The sequence below is a fragment of the Python bivittatus genome, unplaced genomic scaffold (genome assembly GCF_059951505.1).
Source record: "Python bivittatus isolate LINGU-HERP-01145 unplaced genomic scaffold, Pbiv_v1 ctg000610_np1212, whole genome shotgun sequence".
Taxonomy (NCBI): domain Eukaryota; kingdom Metazoa; phylum Chordata; class Lepidosauria; order Squamata; family Pythonidae; genus Python; species Python bivittatus.
In genome coordinates, this window is record NW_028277088.1 from 42,465,750 (window position 1) to 42,488,762 (window position 23,013).

The 23,013-nt window shown below is 38.9% G+C and overlaps 1 protein-coding gene and 1 long non-coding RNA gene across 5 annotated transcripts in view; one reads left to right on the forward strand and one right to left on the reverse strand.

Annotated features, from left to right (window-relative positions):
- LOC112541221 (uncharacterized) overlaps nt 1-12,761 on the reverse strand; it is a 63,678-nt gene extending 50,917 nt beyond the window's left edge. For both annotated transcript variants that reach the window (XR_015797949.1, XR_015797947.1), the window contains exon 1: nt 12,575-12,761. This is a non-coding gene — a long non-coding RNA (uncharacterized LOC112541221). The remainder of the gene's footprint in view (nt 1-12,574) is intronic.
- LOC103065903 (collagen alpha-6(VI) chain) overlaps nt 11,353-23,013 on the forward strand; it is a 67,721-nt gene continuing 56,060 nt past the window's right edge. Inside the window, exons 1-5 of one of the 3 annotated variants that reach the window (XM_088150887.1) lie at nt 11,353-11,786; nt 16,437-16,527; nt 19,573-19,667; nt 20,076-20,693; nt 22,096-22,716. In XM_088150887.1, coding sequence (XP_088007013.1) covers nt 19,607-19,667; nt 20,076-20,693; nt 22,096-22,716 — 1,300 coding nt within the window. In that variant the 5' untranslated portion in view covers nt 11,353-11,786; nt 16,437-16,527; nt 19,573-19,606. Of the gene's footprint in view, nt 11,787-16,436; nt 16,528-16,568; nt 16,613-16,649; nt 17,218-19,572; nt 19,668-20,075; nt 20,694-22,095; nt 22,717-23,013 lie in introns of those variants that run through there. The other 2 variants (XM_088150888.1, XM_088150889.1) reach the window with 2 other exon arrangements.

Here is a 23,013-nt window from a genome sequence, read left to right on the forward strand (position 1 = left end):
TATACATTTGTGATTAAAAAACAACAACCCTGTTCTTCCTATGTACAGTAGTGTATTTTATCTAACACAGTCCTTTTGAAAATTCTGTAGATGGTCTTTTTGGCAATAAGTTCTTCTAAGTTAATCACCTACATTCTCAAAACCCAAAACAAATTATTAGTTTACCTGTAAAGTGGGTTAACTGAGCTACTTTCTGTCTAAGTTTGAGCTCCATCTGACTGGGAAATGGCTTGATTTCAGGGAGCCTGAAAGGCAAAATAAATTGTCCTTAACAAGTGCTTGTGCTTTTTGTAAGGGTATGACAAGAACAGTACTTGTCATCATTTCACAAGGATCATTAAGGAGGCAGGGTTACCTACATTTGCTGGCTTGACAGTGGACATCAGATCTGGAGCTTTCACCAAAGCAAAAATCAGTTTCTCCAAAAAGGCTAGCTTATCCTCGATATTTTTTTGAGGAGGAGGAGGAGGCTAAAGAGTTGGCAGCAACAAGGAGGGCCTGCCTATCAACTTCCAGGGAAGAGGCCCAGGGAATCACTCTTCATCTTTAAAGGTAGTCCCCACGTTAAGAACACCCAGTTTAAGGACAACCCATAGTTAAGAACAGAGTCTACTGTAGCAAAATTTGAGGTAAATACACAATGGTTTAAATTAATTATACAGTACTACTTATACAGTATTATACAATAACACCGTTCCAGCTTACATACAAATTAAGGACAGACCTTGGGAACGGAACTTGTTCTTAAACTGGAGACTACCTGTATTCCACTGACCTCTGAACATGCATTGAAACCTGAGATCTTATTCAAGTAGATGACAAGCAACTTAATTAGCTAGGCCGGTTATATTGGAATTCTGTATGATGGCTGCTTTCCTATGTTTTTCCTATCTTTCACTTTTTCTAATAATCTCTTTGAATAAGCTTCATTGGTTTAATAAGGAAATTTCTCATTAAAACTTTTCTCATCTGGAAGACTACATGCTTACACAAGTATCCCTCATGTTTCAAGATTGGCAAAAGGTTTAAGTTCTGAATTTCTAGGCTTGGAGCAGCAAAATTAGTTTTTCCTAGGTCTAGTCTGAAGAGAGAAGTCCTGGTAGATGGGCTAAGAACTCCACAGCAGGAAAGACTAGGATAGTCAGAAGGATCATCCTGACTGGTGTCAGCCTATTGTAATTACCTTTCACTGGGAACTCCTCAGAAGAAGAAACCCGACAGTAAGCTTTTGAATTATTTTTGTCAGGCTCCCCTTCATGAACTCAGCAGGAGCTACTTGCCGTAGTACAGTTGCAGAACAATCTTCATTGTATATTAGAATGAATCTACATTAAGCAGTTGATTGCCTCCTGTTAATATGAAGTGGATACCCTTCTTCTACCTGTGGTGATTTAACTCCTACACCATCCCCTTGCCTATTTTCCACCAGCAGTAGCCCTTATATAGTCAGAAGAACCATAAAGCATCCCTCTTTCCTCCTGATTAGGAAGGGGGGACATTTCCACCTCCCTCCATTTCCATAGCAATTGCCTTCTCCTCCTCCAAAGTCAGAGCAACAGGGAATGGTTGCCGTTTTCCTTCTCCTGCCTTTGATCTCCATCACTGTATGCCCTCATTGGCTGAATCTGATGAGATGCTCAAGATTCAAGAACTCTCCCATTCTGATGGCACAATCACTTCTAGTCCGGAGGACCAAGTCTCTTTCCTTAGTCATCCAGTTCCTGCTTCTCCTCCAAGTCCCCCTCCTCCCCAGTATCAGAAGTGTTTGCAGCTGCAGAAATTTTATAGTGCAATTAATTAGGAGGGTCATAAGGCAGGAAATAGTCTTGTTCTGTATACTGGGAATGTAAGAGAGTTGAAAATCAACATGAGAAACAAATTTAGTTTAGCTGATGTGATATTGGATTAGCTTGTGAGAAGGCTGTAGATGTTTCAGGTTCTTGTGATTGGTTATAACTTCTAAACAACAGTAGCGCCCTCCAGGAAATGCACCAGGTCAGCAAGACCTGTTTGATGGCTAAGAGTTCCTTGTTAAAAAATATTATAGCAGAAAAGAGCAGAAAAGAGATGCTTGGCTGATATGTCTGGGCTTCAGAGGAATTTTGGTTGCTGCATTTCAGAACCTTTGAGAGGAAGATCAGGTCTATATAGACATATGCTGGCAAAATTCTTCTCAACTATGGCATCTTACTGTTGCTTCAGAATGGGTGTGAGATTAGTAGGTACTGTCATGCGCAATAGCCAGGTACTTCACAGTGTAGACATAAGTCTTGTGTACAATGGTGAACTTTAGCTTGGGCAGTAGGTGGGGTTCTGCTGGTTCCCAGCTTCATAGGTTCAGTTTCAGGGTTCTCCAATGTGCAAGGGGAGGAGAGAGGAGGGAATGGAAGTGGTGTCTTCCCTTCCCACCAGCCCTTGGCTGCAGCTCCTCAAGTCTTCCACCAGTGCCCAAGGAGATCTGGAGATCTACAAGGGAGACCAGACCAAGAAATAAACCCCGGAGAAGACTAAAGGTGGTTCTCCCCTCTCTCCCTCAAGGCCATCCTCTTTACTCTCTACAAGTGCCTTGATGAAGTAGTTCATCTCATTTTTCATCAGACAGTCTCTCTATGTCAATTAAGTCTCTCTCATTCCAGTCCACATATTCAGCCAACAGCTGAAATTCTGTAATATACTCCTCCACCAAACAACCGATGCATCCAACACAGTGAATCTTACGATTGGCTGTTACCTGCCTGATAATATCCTCAAAGGTAACTCCCAGGCATGCCACAAATTTAGTTTAGCTGTCCAAATTAGGGCAAATATGAATCAGAAGTGAGGCTGTCCACTTTGCAGCTCCTTCAGTAAGTAGTATTTTCAAGAATGTTACATGGGTTTGATCAGTGGGTAAATTTTTGGTCTCAGTGGTGTCTGTGTCTCTGTGTGTGTGTATACACACACACAACGAATAGGCACTAAACACCAGATCTCCGCACAAGAACAGGCATTAAGCACCAGTTCCATAGAAGCAAGGGTCTACCACACTAGACAGGACCCAAGGTGCAGACTATGCAGAGAGTCCTCAGAGACAGTGCAACACATAGTGGCGGGGTGCAAGATGCAGGCAGGAACAGCAATACTGAACGGCACAGCCAAGTAGCTGGCATTGTGTACAGGAACATCTGCACAGTGTGTGGGCTAGACCCTCCCATGTCCAGATGGGAGATTCCATAGAAGGTTGTGGAGAATATCAGGGCTAAGATCCTGTGGGACTTCCAGATCCAGACAGACAGGCAGGCAGGGATTGGCCAATTAACCAGACATTACGGTAGTTGACAAGGACCAGAAGACAGTGGTGGTGATAAATGTAGTGGTGGCAAGTGACAGAAACATCAGGAAGAAAAGGTATGAGAAGCTGGAGAAGTACCAGGGCCTGAAGCAAGAACTAGAGAGGATTGTAGAAAGTAAAGGCCAAAGTGGCCCCAGTGGTGGTAGGAGCACTTGGGACTGTGACTCCTAAGCTGGGAAAGTGGCTCCAACAGATCCCAGGAACAACATCAGAGCTCTCTGTCCAGAAGAGTGCAGTGCTAAGAACAGCTAAGATAGTGCACAGAACCCCCAAACTCCCAGGCCTCTGATAGAGGACCTGAGATTGAGGAAGACACATACCATCCATAGGGGTGAGAGGGGATTTTTTAATAAATATATATTTCACTTTGGGTGAGAACAGTATTAAAACTTACTAGGATTTCACTTGCAAGGAGTGGGGAAAAGGTCCACTGTTCTGGTGGTAATGATTGATTCTGCCCCATCTGCTGGGCCATGTACTTCTTTCATGGTCTGGGCTAGCTGGTCCACATGCTGCTGATATTGGAGCATTGGCTAACAACTGACTGTCAGCAGAGACTCCTCATGGTTATCTCTATCTCCATCTCCATCTCCATCTCCATCTCCATCTCCATCTCCATCTCCATGAATATCTCTATCTCTATCTCTATGAATATATCATCTATCTATCTATCTATCTATCTATCTATCTATCTATCTATCTATCTATCTATCTATCTATCTATCACAAAATGAAAGAATAACATACATTTTTGTGAAAGCTCTGCACATTTCTGCCTGGAATTCAGAACTAGAGACTCTTCCTTTTTAAATAATGGAAGCAGGAAATCTGCACATTATACCTTTTAGGTAGAAGACCTGTCATCCATATTTTCCTGGAGGGTGGATTAAATGACTAATTCAGTTGGTCACAATATCCTTTTGCTTCTGCCCAGAAGGCTGAAGTTTAACTGGGGTGTGTTGAATTTCTGCAGTGCTAATTACTGTAAGTAAGTAGAAGTTGGGGAAAGCACTTTGACTTGTAGACATACATCAGGCACATGTTCCTCAAGGGCATCATCTAAAATTAATTGGGGAAGCTGCTCCTATTGAATGTTGCCTTGTTGTATCCCTCCCTAGCTCATAATTTTCGGATACACTAAGCCAAACTATGGGTACACAGATCCTAACTTGAAATGCTGTTGTAGCATTTCCCCTCTATGAAAATACTCTTTTGTACTTTTTAATACATTCTTTCATTTTTTATTTCTTTCCCCCCCCACATTATTAACTATTGTTTACCAGCAATGTAGGCATAGGTGTCAATAATTTTCCTCTCACAGAATATATCACCTTCTACTCTTCCTTCTGTTCTTCCTTCCATCATTCTTGGAGTGTTGGAGGGGTGTCAAAAAAGTAAAAATGGCAGCTGTGACCAAAGCCACTTCTTCAGTTACCTAGTCATGACTGCAATCTTGACTTTTTTGATCTCCCTGTGGATGCCCATCTTTTCCCCCTTTCTCCTTCTCTAAACTTACCTGCCATTCTTCAAAGTTCAATTTTCCCAGGGTGGTTAGAGACTTAAGAAATTTAGTGGCTTGCTTCCACTCTTAAACAGGTTTTCAGAAACGTATGTTCCCCAAGGAAGTGCATTGGCCCTCTGCGATGCCTTATCAGCTGCAGTGGAACTAATATGTGTTGGTAGATTGCAGCAAGAGCCCACAAATCTAAAACTACACTTTGTAGAGGCAACAGATCCTAGCTACATATCTGACGTATTAGAGTGTGTGGTGATTTCTAGGGAGCCTAATGAAGCTGTTCGAATTGTGATCATCATAATTAATTGTATTTTTTTTTCTTCTCATTGTTTTCTCTCTTGTGTGGAGAAAGGTTTAGATTATAAACTTCAGGGTAGCAACTGTCTTAATTTGTTAATCTTATTTAACTTACTCTGAAAGACTTTCCAGCTGAACAGCAGAATAAATTTGTTTAAACAAATACATAATCCTTTAAACAGATGCTGCTCATCCAACTTGGACCTCCTATCCTTAGTTCCAACTGTCAGCAAGTTTTTTTTTTCCCTCTTTAGTCTTTCCTGAGGACTGTAATGTTTGTATTTTTATTACTTTGACAGAACAAAAATTATATCCTCCCTTGCTGTTTATATTATTCTTCGTGCTTTCTTGTCCTTATATTTGATGTTGTTTTGAATTCCTCCTTTTCTCTCCCCAATAGTTTTGAATGGTTAGCTATAGTTTTTCAAAGTCATTGTCATTCCCCACTTTAACGGTTTTTAACTGTTTTAACAAGCTCTAATATTCTATTGATATGGGGAGACATCGCTTAAACTGGTGGTGTTCTGTCCAGAAAAGAATTGTGCTCTCCTTTCAATAGCTGAGAACTATGCAGAAATTCTGCTTTGTATAGGAGTAGCTCTTCTCAGAGCAGAGCTGCTTGGCAGGGACCACTGAGTTGTTGATATGGTGGAATGCTGTAAGAAAAATGTCAGTATTTGCAAATCTGCAAAATGGAAACCAATATAGGGAAGATATAATATACATAGCCCCCTAAGAAGTAAATGCTTACTTAAGAGTAAGACACTTTGAATTCTATGTTAAAAGTCCTTTGGATCAGTCCTGGTGTCTAACCTTCTCTACTGAGGCTCCTGGAAGCTTGTTTGGAAGAGACTTTTGGTGCCAACCAGTGTGATGAAAATTCTATGCCTATATGTTTTCAGAATATAGTTTTGCACCACCTCTGTTTACTGGTTTAAGGGGATGACCATATTTAACCATGTATCTATCTTAGTCAATAGATGAAGATCTATGCCAGAAAGAGGCATCTACAGCCACTTTCATCAGATGTCAGTCATGATACTGAAGTGCTGTTGACTTCAGACCAATCCCCCTCTACCCGGCACCCTGACAGTTGATGCCACTGACTACGTTTTAAATCTAGTGTGAGCACATTGATATTTTATACCACTTGAAGAATTGGCTCTAGACCAAGCAATACTTCTTATGAAATCATGTGTTCAGGAAGAGCTGAGTTGATTTATTTCTGATTCTGCACCAATTTTTTAAAACCTTAGCAAAGCCAGTTTGAATTCACATTTCCTTTGAGTTGCAAAGCTCCTGTTGCATTTCTACAGTGCCTTGAGCCATCTATTTTCCCACTATCAGGAATTCTTTTCCTGGTTTCCCAGCTTTTTAGCCAACCATTATACTCCCCTCACAACAGAAATTCAACATCCACTTCCTACAGCCTCCAATGCATTATGGATGAATTATTCAGACCTTATCTTTGTTTACTCCCTTTCTGCCAGTCCAGCCACCAAGGCAACATGCAAACATGTTCACAGCCATTGGGAAAACATTGGCTGCAAAACTATTGACATGTTGTCAAGCCATCTTCACCAGTCTCAGAAACTTCATAATGAAACAGCAGCAGATTTGGTAGGGTTCAATGCATTCGCTTATCTTCCCCCCCTCCATGATTAATCATCCCTTATTTAATTTCTACTTACAGTAACACCCCACATTTATTTTTTGCAATCCACCAGACAAATGTGCACAAATACACATTCTGAAAAACAAAGGTGGCCAGAAATGTGTTTTATTTCAATTTTCTTTAAAATATGGGCAAGGCGATTTTTGGTACCCAGTAAACAGATAACTGATTAGATGGTGATGTTCTTTGCCCTTTCCTCTTTGTTACTAACTCCATGAGAGCTAGACTTAATGCAAACAAGTGCATTTCAGAGCTGGTACACAGCTCCAAATAGAGCAGATGATCACTGGTTGGTTTCAGTCTTCATTGGGAGATGGAAATGGTGGTGGAAAGTTGCTCTCTTGTGTCACCTCATCTTTAATCCTCATTTGTTGCTACAGAAAATGATGATTTGCCTAGACTCAAAAATGAGAGGAGGCTTTGCTTATCCTTCCTCAACTCTTCCCAAATGTCCTCCCAAAAGTGGGTCAGCAGGTTAAATAATTAAAGAAGATGTCAGAGAACCTGGTGTTCTTCTTTTATTAAATAGCAACATTTACAGATTAAAAAGGAATGATCCATAGGTTAAGTTCAAACATCCCACATTTATGTTGCCTGTTTATTTTCTAGGGGCCAAAATGTTTTGGCTTCTATTTCAGTGTTTTCTGGCAACTCTTTCTTAATTCCATTCCATCTCTTTCCTTTCATGAGAAATGTCCCAAGAGTACAGAAAGAGTATTAATAATTTTCCTAGCTCCTATTTCATTCTTTCTTCCATATTCTTATAGTTACACATTTGGAGCAAGCATTTGAGGTTTACAATATACCATGCTATGATCTAGATAAAATGCTGTATGGGTTGACCATTCATTGTACCCAGACTGGATCTACTGAATTTCCAAGGTTCTTCACTTGAATATAGTGATCTCAATACAGCTGTTACTGTGAACATTTCCAAATTGCCAGATATGTTCCTTATTAGCATTGTTCCTCTTAATTTACTTATTTTACTTATTATACATTGCTACTTATTTGCAAATACATAAGGAGAATATAGTGGATGCAGTTATGATTTTATTGTGGAAGCACAGCTACTAATCCTACCACACAATCTGTAAAGGAGCAACTGCTAGTACCCTCAGCCCACTTTTACCTCCTTCAGCAATGTGTGTTAACCTTTAGATAACTCTTCAACTACTACCCCACGTTCACATCATTTGTTCAATCTCTTTTAATGCAAAGTGAGCCTTCTTAGTAAGCAACAAAACAATGAGGCTGGTTGAAGCATATGTCATCCCCTTTTTCCTTCAGCAGCACCTCCATTCAACCTCATTGAAATGCAGATTGGAGGGTCTGAAAGAATGGATATGCTTAGAAGGAATGGAAGATTCCACCAAATCAGGCAGAAGCCCTTCTCTCCAGTCTTGTTACATGTGCTTAGCTTAGGAGTCCAACCTAATATTTGTAGCCTTCACAGAATGGTATTTGTTTTTCAGATGTATTCCCAACTAGACAGGACAAATAAGATAATCCTACTAATGGATACACACACACACACACACACATAAATACTGCAGTTCAAGAGAGGAAGGTCACATCACCTCTCAAGAATGTTGAACAATTAAAACAAAGCAAGCTATAAGATGTGCAATAAATAAAGCAATAAACATTAACAACATCCATGTGAAAAATATTTAATAAACCAACTTTCTTTAAAGAATCACAAAATGGAAGGGGGGGGGAGGTTCAAAGATAGGATCTTGATCACTCATCAGGTGACAACCAATAGTCAATTCTTGCCCATTAAGCAGAAAAGAATATTAAGAAGGTGGTAACGAAACTAGTTTTATGTGGTGAGCCTGCCCAGGGCTGCTACAGAACTGAAGACATATCACTGGGAATCAGTTTGGTATTCCCAGAAGAACTACCTAATGACGTGAAGAAAATATACTGGGTGGTAACAGTGAACGTTGCAGGGAGAAAGGAATCCTGCTGGAGATGCAGCTTTTATTGAAACCCATGTATGCTATTTACCATTTAGGAGGAGGGAAATCTGTTAAACAGTTTCACTTTTATTTAGTTTCTTATTATTCCAGATATAAGTTCCTTTCAGTACCATTTACCGCTCAGATTGCAAATAAATACACTAAAACAGTAAAGATACTAAGTTCCTAAGATACTATGCTCCTAGACCAGTAAATACTAAAAAACTATAATTTATTTAGTATTTATTTAGTATAGTACTTATTAGACTATAATAAAACTGTGCAAGCAATACTGCGCAAATATAAAAATAATAAAAAACTATCTTACTTCTCTCTAGAGTATCCTCATCTTCTTTATCTTTTCTGTGGAATATTGTCATATCCAGCAGATTGCCAAACAAAATGTTATTTGTCATGTAATATTGGGGCCATGATCCTCATATGAACTGGGGTATCCCACTGCACCAAATCTCTTAGGACCCGAACATTATAGGTTATTAAAAGGGCTTATGAATGAAGCTATTATTATTAACCAAATAATTTGATTTATTAAAGATATTTGATGCTAATACAAGACAGAGCAATCAAATAATATGCAGTTGGTAATTCATGGGAAATTTAGCAAAAAGAATATTTGAGGCTAATTGAATACAAGTCAGTTAGGTAAGCAGTTCAAAGTCAATGGGAATTTAGCCCATGCTTCAGTTCAGTGAGAGACAGATAAGAAATTCAGGGAGTAGCACATTCAGTCCTGTCAAAGAAAGCTGAAGCAGGAGTTCAGAGAGTGGAAGGAAAGGAGGGGATCAAGGCATAATTCACATTACGGAGTGTTCAACTATAAAAGGAACAAGCTGAAAGAGAAAAAGAGGACCTTCTGCCACAACAACAGCAGCCCCAATTTTGAGGTTTCTTCCCTCGGTCAGAGACAGCAGGGAGAGGGAGGAACGAAATGTACATGGTGTACATTTTGGCCATATAAATGTGTTTTATTAACAAATAATAAACGTAGCATTCACATACCCACAGACATGCTACAGAGTGTCACTTTTGTACAGGCACCACTTTACTTGGAAGTGGAAAATAAAAGAAAGAGAAGGTCTTTCTGGATTGAAGGCAGAGAGAGGAGAGAGGGAAAAAAAGGGGTGACCTTTTCTTTGCAACATTGAACTGCTTTAGCACATAGTTCTAGTCCTCAAAGGCTGATGTTAGATGGATCCTTGAATAGTTGGAGGAAAGGAAGAAAGGGGGTACCGATCAGTAACTGCTTGCCATGCTCTTTGAATGGGCTTCTTTAATGTACTCTTTGGCTACCTGAAACCACAGTTCTCCTGGAGTTGGGGACGCAGGCCAGTTCAAAGGATGGGCATTGGTTTATTACAGGCTGGCTTATCCAGGCTATGAAGAAGACCCACAAAGGCTATCCTTCTGAAATCTAGGAAGGCAATGAACTGAAAGGATAGAGCTTCCGGAAGGCCCAGCAACTTCTTTGGGGCTATAACCAAGTCCAACTTAATGGAGGACCCTATCAAGCTTCTGCCCATGTGAGGGTTACACTGGCTGGGCTCACATCCATTCCACATGGAGCATCTGGCTTAAGATACCTCAAAGAGTTTTTCTTCCCCACCCACCTGAGGGAGCCAGGAAGGATGTGGACCCGGCCCAGAGTGGCAGAGCTCCCTGTTCACTTCTCCGGAGTCCACAAGTGCAAATGAATCCCAAATAATAGTAATACAAGACATCATCCCAGTCACCTCCTCAGGCCCATAATTTCTCTTCAGAAATGTGGTCAGATACCTGCTTAAAACCATAATATATATATTTTTATTATTATGGTTAAATAATAAAAGCCATAAAAGCAGCATACAAGCATCTTGGCTTAGATATATACTTCTCTACAAAATGGTTCAGCACAATTGTGTCATGCTTCTTCTTGCTTTAAAGCCTCCCTTCTGAGAACATTCCCTGTGACCAACCAATCTATTAGCAGCTTCCAGTATAAATGTCCAGTATAAATGTCTTACTAACAATCCTTCATAGACTGATTGACTGATAATGGGCAATCTGGGTTTTGATTCCTTTCTTAACCATTTTTTTTCTTCCTAGCGTTTTTCCCACAGGTGCAGGGTCCGCTATTTCTTTTCCTGGATCAACCAAATGTTGATCCATTGTTAATTTCTTAACAATTGAAGTGATAAGCCCTAATCTTTGGGGACTCTGGCTGTGCTGCCCATTTATGCAAAGAATGAGCCAAAATACTGCTCGCTCCATAGAAGCAATGGCTTGAAGCAAGAAGGGCAGACTGTGCAAGTGGGAAACAAATCTCCCCAAAAGTGTGCAGAAAGGTTTTGAATCTCGTGCCAACGCACCCTGCAGTTCTATGAACAGGTTTTCGATTGTGTCTGTTTGATCCTGCATTATTCTTTAGTATGAAGCGCTGCCAGTGAGTTTCCCCAGATGCTTTTTTTTAGGAAGAACTACTGCCAATGAGTTGCTGGATTATTTGGCTATTAAAGCGAAGCCTGCGATAAGAACGGGAGGGGAGGGTAACAGATGTGAGAGACAGAATGAAAGATATCAGCATTGTGACCAGCAAAGAAAGTTACAGGAAAAAAGTCTTCATCTGTCCAGCTGCAAGCAGTAGAATTGGAAGAGGGAGGATGGAAAGTCATTTCTGAGAATGAAAGTGATTGTGGGTGTAGGGACTGTGTGTGGTTTTAAAGGTCAAAGGAGCCCTAAAAATGTTGTAAAAAAACAAACAAACCCAAGAACAACCAAGCTCTACCTTTGCTACTTTGGCTTTTGACCTGGATTCAGAACCCATGATGCAAAGGAATGTGGAAAACAGGCCAAGACTGAAACTTCTCAACTGGGACAGCTAGGACCTTTGTAATGCAGATGAATTGTTTTCTTCTGACAAGATTTATGCGATAGTGCTGATGATAAAAGTGCTGGTCTTTCCAAGATACTTCACAGAAGATGACATTGCAAGCATCTGGTTCAGTGGTAAGTCATTTGCATGTTGATTACAAAAGATGGTTGGACTGGTTTAGATGTCCCAACTGCTTATTTTTGTTACTGTTTTATCAGGAACCTTCTCTGCTGTCTGGATATTGAGATAGCATCTTCAGAAAAGAAAGATGGACTTTACAGGTTGTCCATTTAATCTTAGCTGTTAATGTTTGATATTGGGAAATGATACTGAGAATTTCTGATATTGGGAATATTTGTTTGAAAGGCAAATGCATAATTTTGACATTGTAGAATAATATGCAAAGTAATGCAGAATTGTTTTGACATTATAGATAGTATTGTTACCCCTTAATATGACACTCTTCTCAAACACGTGTGTATTTATTTGATTTTAAATGAGGAGCTAAGTTCTGATTCTAGCAACATTATTTTAAACAAATATATCATCGTGCTGATCATCTACTGTGGCTATTTCTTTATCATTTTTGTTCCTTGTACCTTTCCTGAACTGTCATTCACTTACACAGCTAAAGGAAATTAAAATTATTTTTAAAAACACACTCATTGCTGATGTTATCATAAGCAAACTCACAAATTTCATTGAGTAATCTAACCTGTAATTCTATGCACATATATGCAAAAGCATACCTCATTAAAATCAATGCTTCTTAACTTCCAAAGAGATTTGCATAGGATTATGATATTAGACCTCTTTAGAAGAGAAAAAAAAATTTTTTTTTTGCTGGGACAAATGAATGTAATCAAAACGTTTTAATATATGTTTGCTTCTGATCCATATACAAAAATGAAATTTTACCTACCTAAAATTTTGCCTCTGTGTGTTGCTGAGAATGCTTCAAAGTGTCTGTGAATAGAGGAGATTTTTCCTGAAAAAACAGTGCAGTCTTGGATTTGTTCACTTAGAATTAACTCCTGCTAAGTTTAAAAAGATTTATTACAAGTAACAGTATACTCCAACCTGAGCAAATTAGTCAAACTGAAAAACATCTTTACAAGTAGGGATGCATGAAAAATGTTGTGTTTGCAAAGTCTGACATAAGCATGACTTGATCTGCCCCCCGCCCCTTGCAAATGAATGGCCAAAACAGTATTTTTCACTCGGTGAATAGCTATAAGTTTTACAATTCTCTTTTCAGTTTTAGAAAATACCAAAATGTGTTTAATGAGATGGATTTAGAAATGTGCATATTTCTGTCAAATACATCATCAAAAATATTCATTTTCTAGAAAAAATATTCAATAATGTATATTTAAATATGCAATTATATACCCTATAATTATTTGTTCAGTTTTAAAAATGTTTATTATGAGGAAATGAGATGGAATGGGAATTAGGAATGCAGACATGAAACATTCGATAAAGACCATATATAAGCTGATTCATGCATTTCTAATTAACAGTATAGTATTTTTTTCACTCTATTTTGGTGTAGAAGTTTACAAGGGCAAGCATTTGATTAAACATCAAACTCCCAATAAAAGGACACAGAGGATTTACCTGAATGACAAACATTCATGTCAGTGTTCATCCACCTTCCTGGAAAAAAAAGTGTGTCTGGGTCTGCTTGACAGATGTCAGAGTTGTAGTAAAAGAAGGGAAATAGATTCTGAAAACTCATGATCTAATATCACTCTGTGTGTGTGTGTGTGTGCGTGTGGGTGTGTGTGTAAGATGTAAGCCTGTGTTTTTGGAATTCAGTCTTTCACAATGGTCAGAGAGACAAATTCTTACTCCCCTCATGCAATTTGTCCCTCATTAAGTAGCAATACATCCTATCCATTCTATTCCTTAGCCTGAGATGTCATTTAGCCATCATGTCTAAAAACCATCAATAAGTCTATCTCCAATGAATTAGTAACAGCACACTTTAGGGTCTGCCATACTTCTGTTCTGAATCTGGTGTCCCAAAGTTTCACTGGATTTCCCAAGTGTTGTCCCTTCTCTCCACTGAACTGCATCTGCATAAGTTTAGACAACTTTATTTGGTCATCTTTTTTCCCCCTAATTAAGAAGCCTCAGAAAATTTTCATTTTTTCCTTGAAGGTAAAAGAATTTGACTGCCTGATCATTCTGACTGCTGTTTTCCTATCTTTTCCAGCTCTCTGATAACCTTCTGGAGTTGGGGCAAGCAGAAATATACATAGTATTCCAAATGTAGCTGGTCTCTTCTCTTCTCTTCTCTTCTCTTCTCTTCTCTTCTCTTCTCTTCTCTTCTCTTCTCTTCTCTTCTCTTCTCTTCTCTTCTCTCCTCTCCTCTCCTCTCCTCTCCTCTCCTCTCCTCTCCTCTCCTCTCCTCTCCTCTCCTCTCCTCTCCTCCCCTCCTGTTGTTAAACGAGGACCACACAGGTCGTTAAGCAAGGACCTCATGTGACCGCAACTTCTGACTTCTTGCTGAGTTCCCCATTGACTTTGCTTGTAGGAACCTGGCAGGGAATGTCAGAAATCATGATCACGTGACTGCAGGGATGCTGCAATAGCTGGAACGATGAGGACCCATCATAAGTATCATTCATTCAATGCCATTGTAACTTTGAATGGTCACTGAATGAATGGTCGTAACCCGAGGACTATCTGTATATCTCATGAGGCTTATGTTTAGCTTGGTGGGGTTACATGGGCTGACCTTAGTTTGTGAATAGTTTCTAACAAAAGTGGCAGTCCATGTGCAAACAGCCTAGCCAGATGCCTAAAGCCTTGGATTGTACAGACAGGCCTCTTTTGCAATTTGCCTTCTCTTCAGTTCCAACAACTCTATTTTAATTAGTAGGTATTGTAATCTAAAAAGAGTCCTCCACCATATATTTGTGAATGAACTGTTGATTAACTACTGGCCAAATCAGCAATACTTAGGGATGGGGGAATGGAAAAAGAGAAAGATACCAGTATATATTCAGGAATATATTTATTACTAAATCTGTAATGTAGGTAAGACCTAAGTGCTTATCACTAGCTTCTTAAATATGCTAACTGCTTCTAAATAAAATCCCGTTTGTTTAAGAAAATGAGATACTGCCTTGTGGAGAAATTTAGAAATTAATTTAAGATGGCCAGAAGTTTTTCGGGCAATTGCTTTTAAAATAATATTAAACTTTATTTTATTTTATATTTTGGAAAAAGCCTAGAAAAGAGTTGCGAAAATACTATTGGATTTGTGAGCCAAAGGAGGAGAGGAGTTCTACAAGAAATAGGAACATGATTTGAACAATGTGTAACTTAAGGGCATGGTATTGTAACGTGAACTTAAATCAGCTTTGTTCCACTATACTTCATTACCTGTTTAGTTTACATTTCTATGTGGGAAATGAATTAAATGTTTTATATTCAATTAATTCACAAACAGATATAGGTAAAAATTCCCTCAGTTCAGGCTCAAGTCCCAATTGCTATTGCGGCTTTCTCAGCAAAAATACCGAAGTGTTTTGCCATTGTTTTCTTTCAGGACATATATGCTGCGTGCACACATATATTAGAAGATTGGATTTGGATTTCAGCATATTTAAAGGAGGCTCATTGATATTATTGCAGTTTAAGTTAGTTGTAATTATTTTAAAGTACTTTGATCAGTCAGTTGACTTAGGCATGATGAACTCAGAAATCGAAGCTAAAAAAGAAAACATACAGTACTACAATCTTTCAATAGCACTGCATTTGCATTTCACCAGAAAGTTGTAATGGTGATCCAGCTGCAATCGATGGCTCCATTGATCGCTAGAGTTTATGAGGCTGATCTGGTTGATTTGTCAGATGGAGTGTTTCTTTTTTAAACATAATTTTTCGCCCTTTCTAGTTCTCCTTTATTCCTATGCTTCAGTTTGCAGGATTACACAACTTGCATGCAAAAGTCAGCAGAGGGTACTAAAACACAAATATTATTTCTAGGTTGGTTGAAAAGAAATGTGTTGCTTGAAATGGCAAATTCTGACCAGTTCTTTTGTCTTCGGACAACAGATGATGTTGATTGCTTAGGTATCTCCCACTTTTATTTCTCCATTAAAATAGCCATCCTGTATGAAATTGTCACAGAAATGAGTGTGGCTTTAAGGAGAACTGGATATCATAATCCTAACCTCTCTGCCAACGGTTAATTTCCAAATATCCCTATCATCTGATTAGTGATCTGCATATTTTCTTATATGCTGCTAAATGCAGCTTTGTGAAGAAAGGTGTCTGCTGCAAGTAGAATTCAGCGAAACGAGATTCTTAGCTGTTTCTGGTAGTCTCCTATTCAAGATAGCAGGCAGGCATTTATTTTAGATAAAAGAAGAAAATGGAGAAGATCCATTTAGTTAATATCACATATCATTTGGATTTTGGGTATCAATTTCCCCTTCAAGTAGAAATGTAAAAGAGATCTGTTGTGGAGTTCTGTGGGAATGAATTTGCAAAATCCACCAAAATAATCGTTTGGATTGAACAGATTTTTTTTTTTTTTTTTGCAAAAGATATTTCTTTCTTCAGAGAAATTTTAATTAAAAATTATGTATATTTGAGAAAGTTGTAGACAAAATGTGTACAAGTTAAAACAAATGAGAGACGACACATAATGATTTTAATGGACTTTTAAAAATGTTCAAAAAATTCCTGATTGATTAGAATATTGTTTTAATAATGTGAATAGCAAATTGATCTAATTTACATTTACCTACATTTTTTACCTTCAGACTTGTTTTAAGTGGCTACCTATCATATCAATCTACAAGTAATACTGCTTCTACGAAATCTCATCCATCAACTGGACTGCCATGCCTACCTGTGAGTAGAGTATCAAGGGTGCTTTTCTACCTACAGCCTACCTGGAGGAAGACTATCAGGAAGCTTCTCTTGGAATCTATTACAGGCAATGTTTACGTCTACAATAGCTTTGCAGTATCAAGCCAGAACGTGCATGTTGATCTGAGTTCCCATTTGAAATCAGATAGAGAACATAATTCAGTATTGTATTGTTTAGGTAGTATTAAGAGAACTCTGCTCCTATAGTACTTATCTGTATGTACATGTATGCAAGATCTGGGACCCAGAGAAAAATTGATCTTCCTGTATTGGATTGAATCCAATAGGATCCAGTAGGATCTTCCTGCCAGGCTTGTGTCAAAAGACTTCAAGGAGAAATGGCTGCAATGGAAGAGTGCAAATGTTGTTTCATCCTATCTTCTCTTAATCTGCAGTTACAACTGCAGAGTTTTTCACTGGAGACTTTCCTTTTATCCAACCAGCCTTGCAAAACAAAGTGCAGCTTTCCTGCAAAGGTTTCCATGAGTGAATTGAACCTGAAATAAATAAATGACTTAGAATGGAGGAGATAACAAACAAAAGGAGCACTTCTGCTGACAAAGGAAAATTAAAATCTCATGCCATAGGCTGCAGATTCTCATCATACTTGCGGACTTGGGATCTTCCCCCAAAAGTTGCTTGTGCTGAGTTAAAAGGTCATTAGAAGACTCAGTAAGTTTAGCAGCCCTGAATTTCTAAAGCTTGAGAAATACTTTAGTAGCTGGGGAGATTTCATCACAACACCCGTTTCTGCAGGCAATGTGCCCTTTTTATGTCAGGAGTCCGTAACAGAAAGCCTATGTTTGCAGGAACATATGTGACTTGTTCACAGCCACTCAAATTTTTTGCTGCAACAGAATGGAAACTGGGTTTTGCCTTTGGCTTTCAGCTTCAAAGAAATCTAATGTCTGGCGTACAACAAAACTCTCGCACATCTTCATGAGACTGCACTTTGATAATCAAATAATAATTCTAACGGGAACAATTACGGATGACTTTCACATTGAAATAAATCTGCCTATGTACAATGCCTGCTTGATATATAGCTTTGGAGGGGGGAGGAAGGAATATGACAGATTAACTAGGTCAGAAGAATGTTAGGATAAATAGAGTTGAAGCATAGCCAGAGTGAGGGAAATAGAGAATATGTTTTCATTGATTGAATTATAGGGGAAATTCTCTTTCTCCCATGTTGCCATAAATAAGCTTCTTTTTTCACTTTTGAAAATGAGACTAGTGAATATGTTTGCTTTTCCTAAAATCTATTAGGTTTTCCACTGTACGTGGGATGAAGTCACTACTAATGATAGCCCATAATACTAAAACAATGAGCGGCAGAAGTAGCAATAACGCACACACTACAAGCCTGTAATCCTGATAAAATGATATGAAAAGAGAAGGAGCAACCCTTTTATGAACAAGAAGATGTCCTCCTAGTTCTTTTAGAGAATGGAGGGAGAGGGAAAATGCTGGTAGCTCAAGAATGGCTGTAACAGAGCAGCAAATTGTAGTTACTATCCTTCTGAAATTGAGAGGTGTAATACTCCAGACTGGCAAAGCTACTGTATATTGACACTTGAGGCAGAAAATCTTCTTAGTGCCTCTCCCATTCCCTGGTAATGGAAATATAGCAATAACATTACATTAAATCAGTAGGATTGAACTATCCTTTCATGATATTCAAGATCCACCTGAATTTAGCCTCCTGGTAAGGCTACCATATAGAAGAAGTAGGATCAGAGACCACTACTGCTACAGACAAATTGGTGTTAGCCCTAAAATGAAAAAGAGAGAAGGCCTGTTTTATAACTTTACTGTTACCACAATCAAGAGGGTTGTAATAAATGCCTTTTGTCCTCCTAGTGATTGACTCAAGTTTTGTATCCAACAGACCACAAATATTTCACTGGACAGTAAACCTTTAATTTACTGCTGCCATATCTTTAAATGCTTTCTTTCCCAGCAGTCCAATTAAAATAATAGACTCTTCAAGGGAAGAGATTAAATTACATGTCTCCTGGAGCTCATTTTATTGTTCTATTTGTTGGAAAGATTTATTATATTAAAAAGTCAGAAAACTGAAGGAAATGTTTAAATGGATCCAGATATTGTTCAGGAACAAAAGAACTGCACAGTTAGTTTTGGACACTTCAAAACCTTCTTTTTGCCACGTTAGGCTGTATGGCGGATGGATTATGAAATTCATGGGAATTTCCAAAATAGCTTCTGGTGTACAAGGGTATATAGGGTTTTTGGGGTGTGTGTCAAAATTTGCAAGATAGCAGGCGCACAATGCTGCGCTTGCCAATTTGTAGATCTTGCCCTCTTGCTGCAGGTGATCTGGGAGTTTACTATTAAAGGAGAATCCAAACAATTGCCACTAGTGAAGATCATATCACTGGGCCTGGCTGTTTTGTAGTACTTATGCATGCTTCATGTTAATGGGAACTGGCTTGCATCCTAGTCATCAGCTCCTTGAGAGCCTATTCCAGGGTTTCTCAACCTTAGTATCTTTAAGATGTGTGGAATTCAACTCCCAGAATTCCCCAGCCAGCCATGCTGGCTGAGGAATTCTGGGAGTTGAAGTCCACACATCTTAAAGTTGCCAAGGTTGAGAAACACTGGCCTATTCTATTGAGTAAGTTCTACCTGCCAGAAGCCATTCCGTCTCTGTTCTCATTTCGGAGACAGACCCAAGTATATAAATGAAACTGAATCTCCACTTTCGTTTTGAAACCGAGGCAAACTATGGTTAATGTAGTTATGGGCAACCATTAAAGCTAACTTGCAATGCAATGCTTTTCAAAGGTGGCCTTATTCATCCTGGTGTCTTCTGGATGCCTCAGAATTATTGGTCATGCTGGTTGAGGATACCAACCATTGAAATCCAATACATCTAGCAGGCACCATGTTAGGGACTGGTATAGTAAGCCTTTTGTCAGCTGAAGGATAAATTTAATTTGAAGATATAAGGTAACACGGTTGTTGACGTTGTCATTGTCCTGTTGTTCTTATTTGTATTTCTAGATTTATTTCGTTGATCAACTACCACAATCTGAAAATGCTTCTGACTTTGCTCCTTATTATTCTTGGGACCCAGACTTCTAAAACACAGAAACCTGGTATTTCATTTTCCTTTTGAAAATGCATCACATCAGGCAAATGCAGCTTTTTCTGTGTCTGTAACAGCAAATTAAATGGCACAGTCCTTTGCAGCAGATGTGTGTGTGCGGTGGGGGCTGGGGTTGGCATGTTAAAAATATTGAATGCCCTGCACATTCTCACTTTCTTTGTCAAAATACATGGGTTTGATTCTGCATGAGAAAATATTTAGGCAAGTAGAAAAGGCCAAAGAAGCTTTGGATATATATTAAGTAAATTGGGCCAAATTGTGATGATGGGAGTAGGACGGATTCTGTACAATAATGATTTATGTATGTGGCTTATTTTTATACTGCCCTTCAATTGTACCCAGACAGATTACAATAATGTTTTATACATTAACTTTTATTTTATTTTTTTTGCTGTAGCCTCTGAGTCTGTAGATGTTGTCCTTCTGATTGACAGCTCTAATGCCCTTGGCAGACAAGCTTTTTCCTCAATGAAAATTTCTGTGAATAGAATGATCAACAGTCTTCCAATAGGGCCAAAAAAATATCGCCTTGCACTTGTTCAATACAGTGATGATGTCCATGTTGAATTCCAGCTGGATGACTTCAGAGGAAAAAGTGCTATGCTGAACCATGTTAAAAAGACCTTTTCATTCCAGGGTGGGCCTTTAAGGACTGGGAATGCCATACAAAAGATCCACGAGACTTTTTTCAAAGCATCAACAGGAGACAGAGACCAGGTTTTGATTGTTACAACTTCAGGGGTATCAGAAGATGATGTGGAAAGACCCGCTTCATTAATGAAAGAAGATGGGATAAAAATAATCGCTTTAGGAATGCTGAATGCATCTGGGCAACAGCTGCAGTCAATGGCCACACATCCATTCAGTTATCATTTTGATACACCAAAAGATGTCCCAAAGTTTTCCTCAAATATATTGTCTGTCATTGAATCAGCTATAAACATAGATGAGAGCTTGATCATCTCCACAACTCTCCCACCAAGTGTGACTTACACTTATAGTGTACCCATAAAAGGTAAAAGAAACAATGCGGTATATTATCACAAATATGAATTATTGGGTTGACCAAAAAGCTCTTTGGGCAGGAGTTAATTAAAAAAATATCTGATTGGGCTTGTGTAAGCAGAGTGGGAGTCCTCCAAAACTTACTCTGGACTTTCCTTCACATTTTGCCCATTCAAGTCCCAGTGAACAGTTGCTGTACCGTGTGCAATATTTGAGAATCCATCTGATATATAGATTAAAGTGTAATACTTCCTTGCCAAATCGTGACACTAATAAAACAAGTAGTTTTATTCACTGGGGAAAAGGGTGTCATGCAAATTCATTTATCACTTGAAAGAGTCACAGGACTGCAGTGTTGGAGAAGCACAGCCCTGAGGGCCAAGTGGTTGATAGCTGTGTTTCTCAACCTTGGCAACTCTAAGATGTGTGGACTTCAACTCCCAGAATTCCCCAGCCGGTATGAGATATACTGGTTTAGAGCACAAACTTATTATTCATCTCATGGCATTCTGACATTGGAGCTGTCACATTAGCTTCTTGTGGGCACAAGCCTGCAGGGCACCAGGCTTTTTCCCCTTTCACTTCTTTATTTGTGTTTGTGTCTGGGGGTGGGGGTGGGGGTGGGGGGGAAGACGCAGCTCCAGGGGTTGAATAAATTTCTTGCTATTACAGGACTCTTGGATCCATCACTCCTAGGTAAACCTCCCAGAACAGACTGGTGATGTAGTGTAGTCGTAGGCCTTGAAGGGGCTACAAAGGAAGATTTTCTTTCTTTTCTAATGCTGGATTTCTTCCTCTAAATTTAGATCTGTCTTTCCAATAGGAGGGAAGGGAGAATATTTTTTAAAATACTATTTCCCTAAACGTGACAATGCTTTCAATATATCCTGCATGTACTTTTTGCAATAGGATCATTTGTAGGATAACCATTCCTGAGGCCCAACTTAGGAAATGTGAGGCCATGTTGTACATATTCTTACAAAATAACTGCTGTGGGAGGCTTGGTGCAAGAAAAATGCTACAATGGATGTGTCTGGTCATAAAACTCCAATTCTCCAGAATGTACATTTGTGCAAATGGTGCTTTCTCTAGCTCCCCAGAAATATTTCCTATCATCTTAGTTTTGTTTTATTGTTCTGCAAATGAACACATCTACCGACAAAGAACTGGGCTGTAGAGACCCCAAGTTTTTATTTTCTAATGTTGCAAGGACTCACAGGAATTTCCGGTAAAGAAAGTTAAGGCTAGAGACAAGTGCTTTGCTAGTATTTTTTTTTAATTAAAAGAATTTTTAAAATATTGGTGAGCTGCCCTCGGAAGTCTGGCAAACACCAAGTGGAAAGTCTGCTAAAAAAGAAAGAAACTGTTAGGAAAAGAGAGTTACTAACCTGGTGTGTTCTTTTTCCTTCCAGTTGCAGATTGTTTCGGTGATTCAATTGCAGATGTTGTATTTGTGGTGGATGAAGCTGTTTCACCTGAAAGTAGGGAATATATTTTATCATTCTTAGAAGACACAACAAAGTCTCTTGATGTGCAAAAAAGCTGCATCAGAATTGGCCTTGTGACATACAGCACTGAGCCTCGGGTACTCTCTCAACTGAATACAGAAACAGAGACGAAGGATTTAATACAGAGAATTTCAAGCTTTTCTGCCAGGGAAGGAAAAGCGAACTTAGGTACTGCCTTAAACTTTACCAGGCAAATAATTTTTACTGAACGTGCTGGAAGCAGAAGGACAGAAGGTGTGGAACAAATAGCCACCATCATCACCCACAGACCCTCCGATGATAATGTAATTGAAGCAGCAAGTCTCCTTTTGCAGAAGGACGTGACGGTTTTTGCCATAAGCATTGAAGGGGCTAATATCACACAGTTAAAGACAGTAGTATCCTATCCCCACCAGCGGAATATTATAAAAGTAGACAAATTTTCCAACTTGCCAGATCAGGTTAAAATTTTTCGGAAGAAACTGTTCAAGCATGTTCAAGATATATTTTTTGCTGAAGCTGAAAGAACGGCAGGGTTCCAGTCAGGTAATGTCTTTGATAAAATGCATTTCATCTATTTAAATCGGCTTAAACGTTTTGGATGCTAGTTTTTGTTTTTTTTAAACCATCCAACTCTGTCAGTCTTTCCTCTCCTTTCATGTTTCTGACACATTCTGACACATCAGAGTCCATTGGGGTGGGATGGCTATTAAATTCAAATAAATAAAAATACATTAATAAAAATTGCTCCTCTCCCAGACAATGCGGTGGTGCTGGGTAAGCCAATCTCTCAGTCCTTACTTCCACCCTAGTACTCTGTAGGGAATACTAGAAATGTTGAAT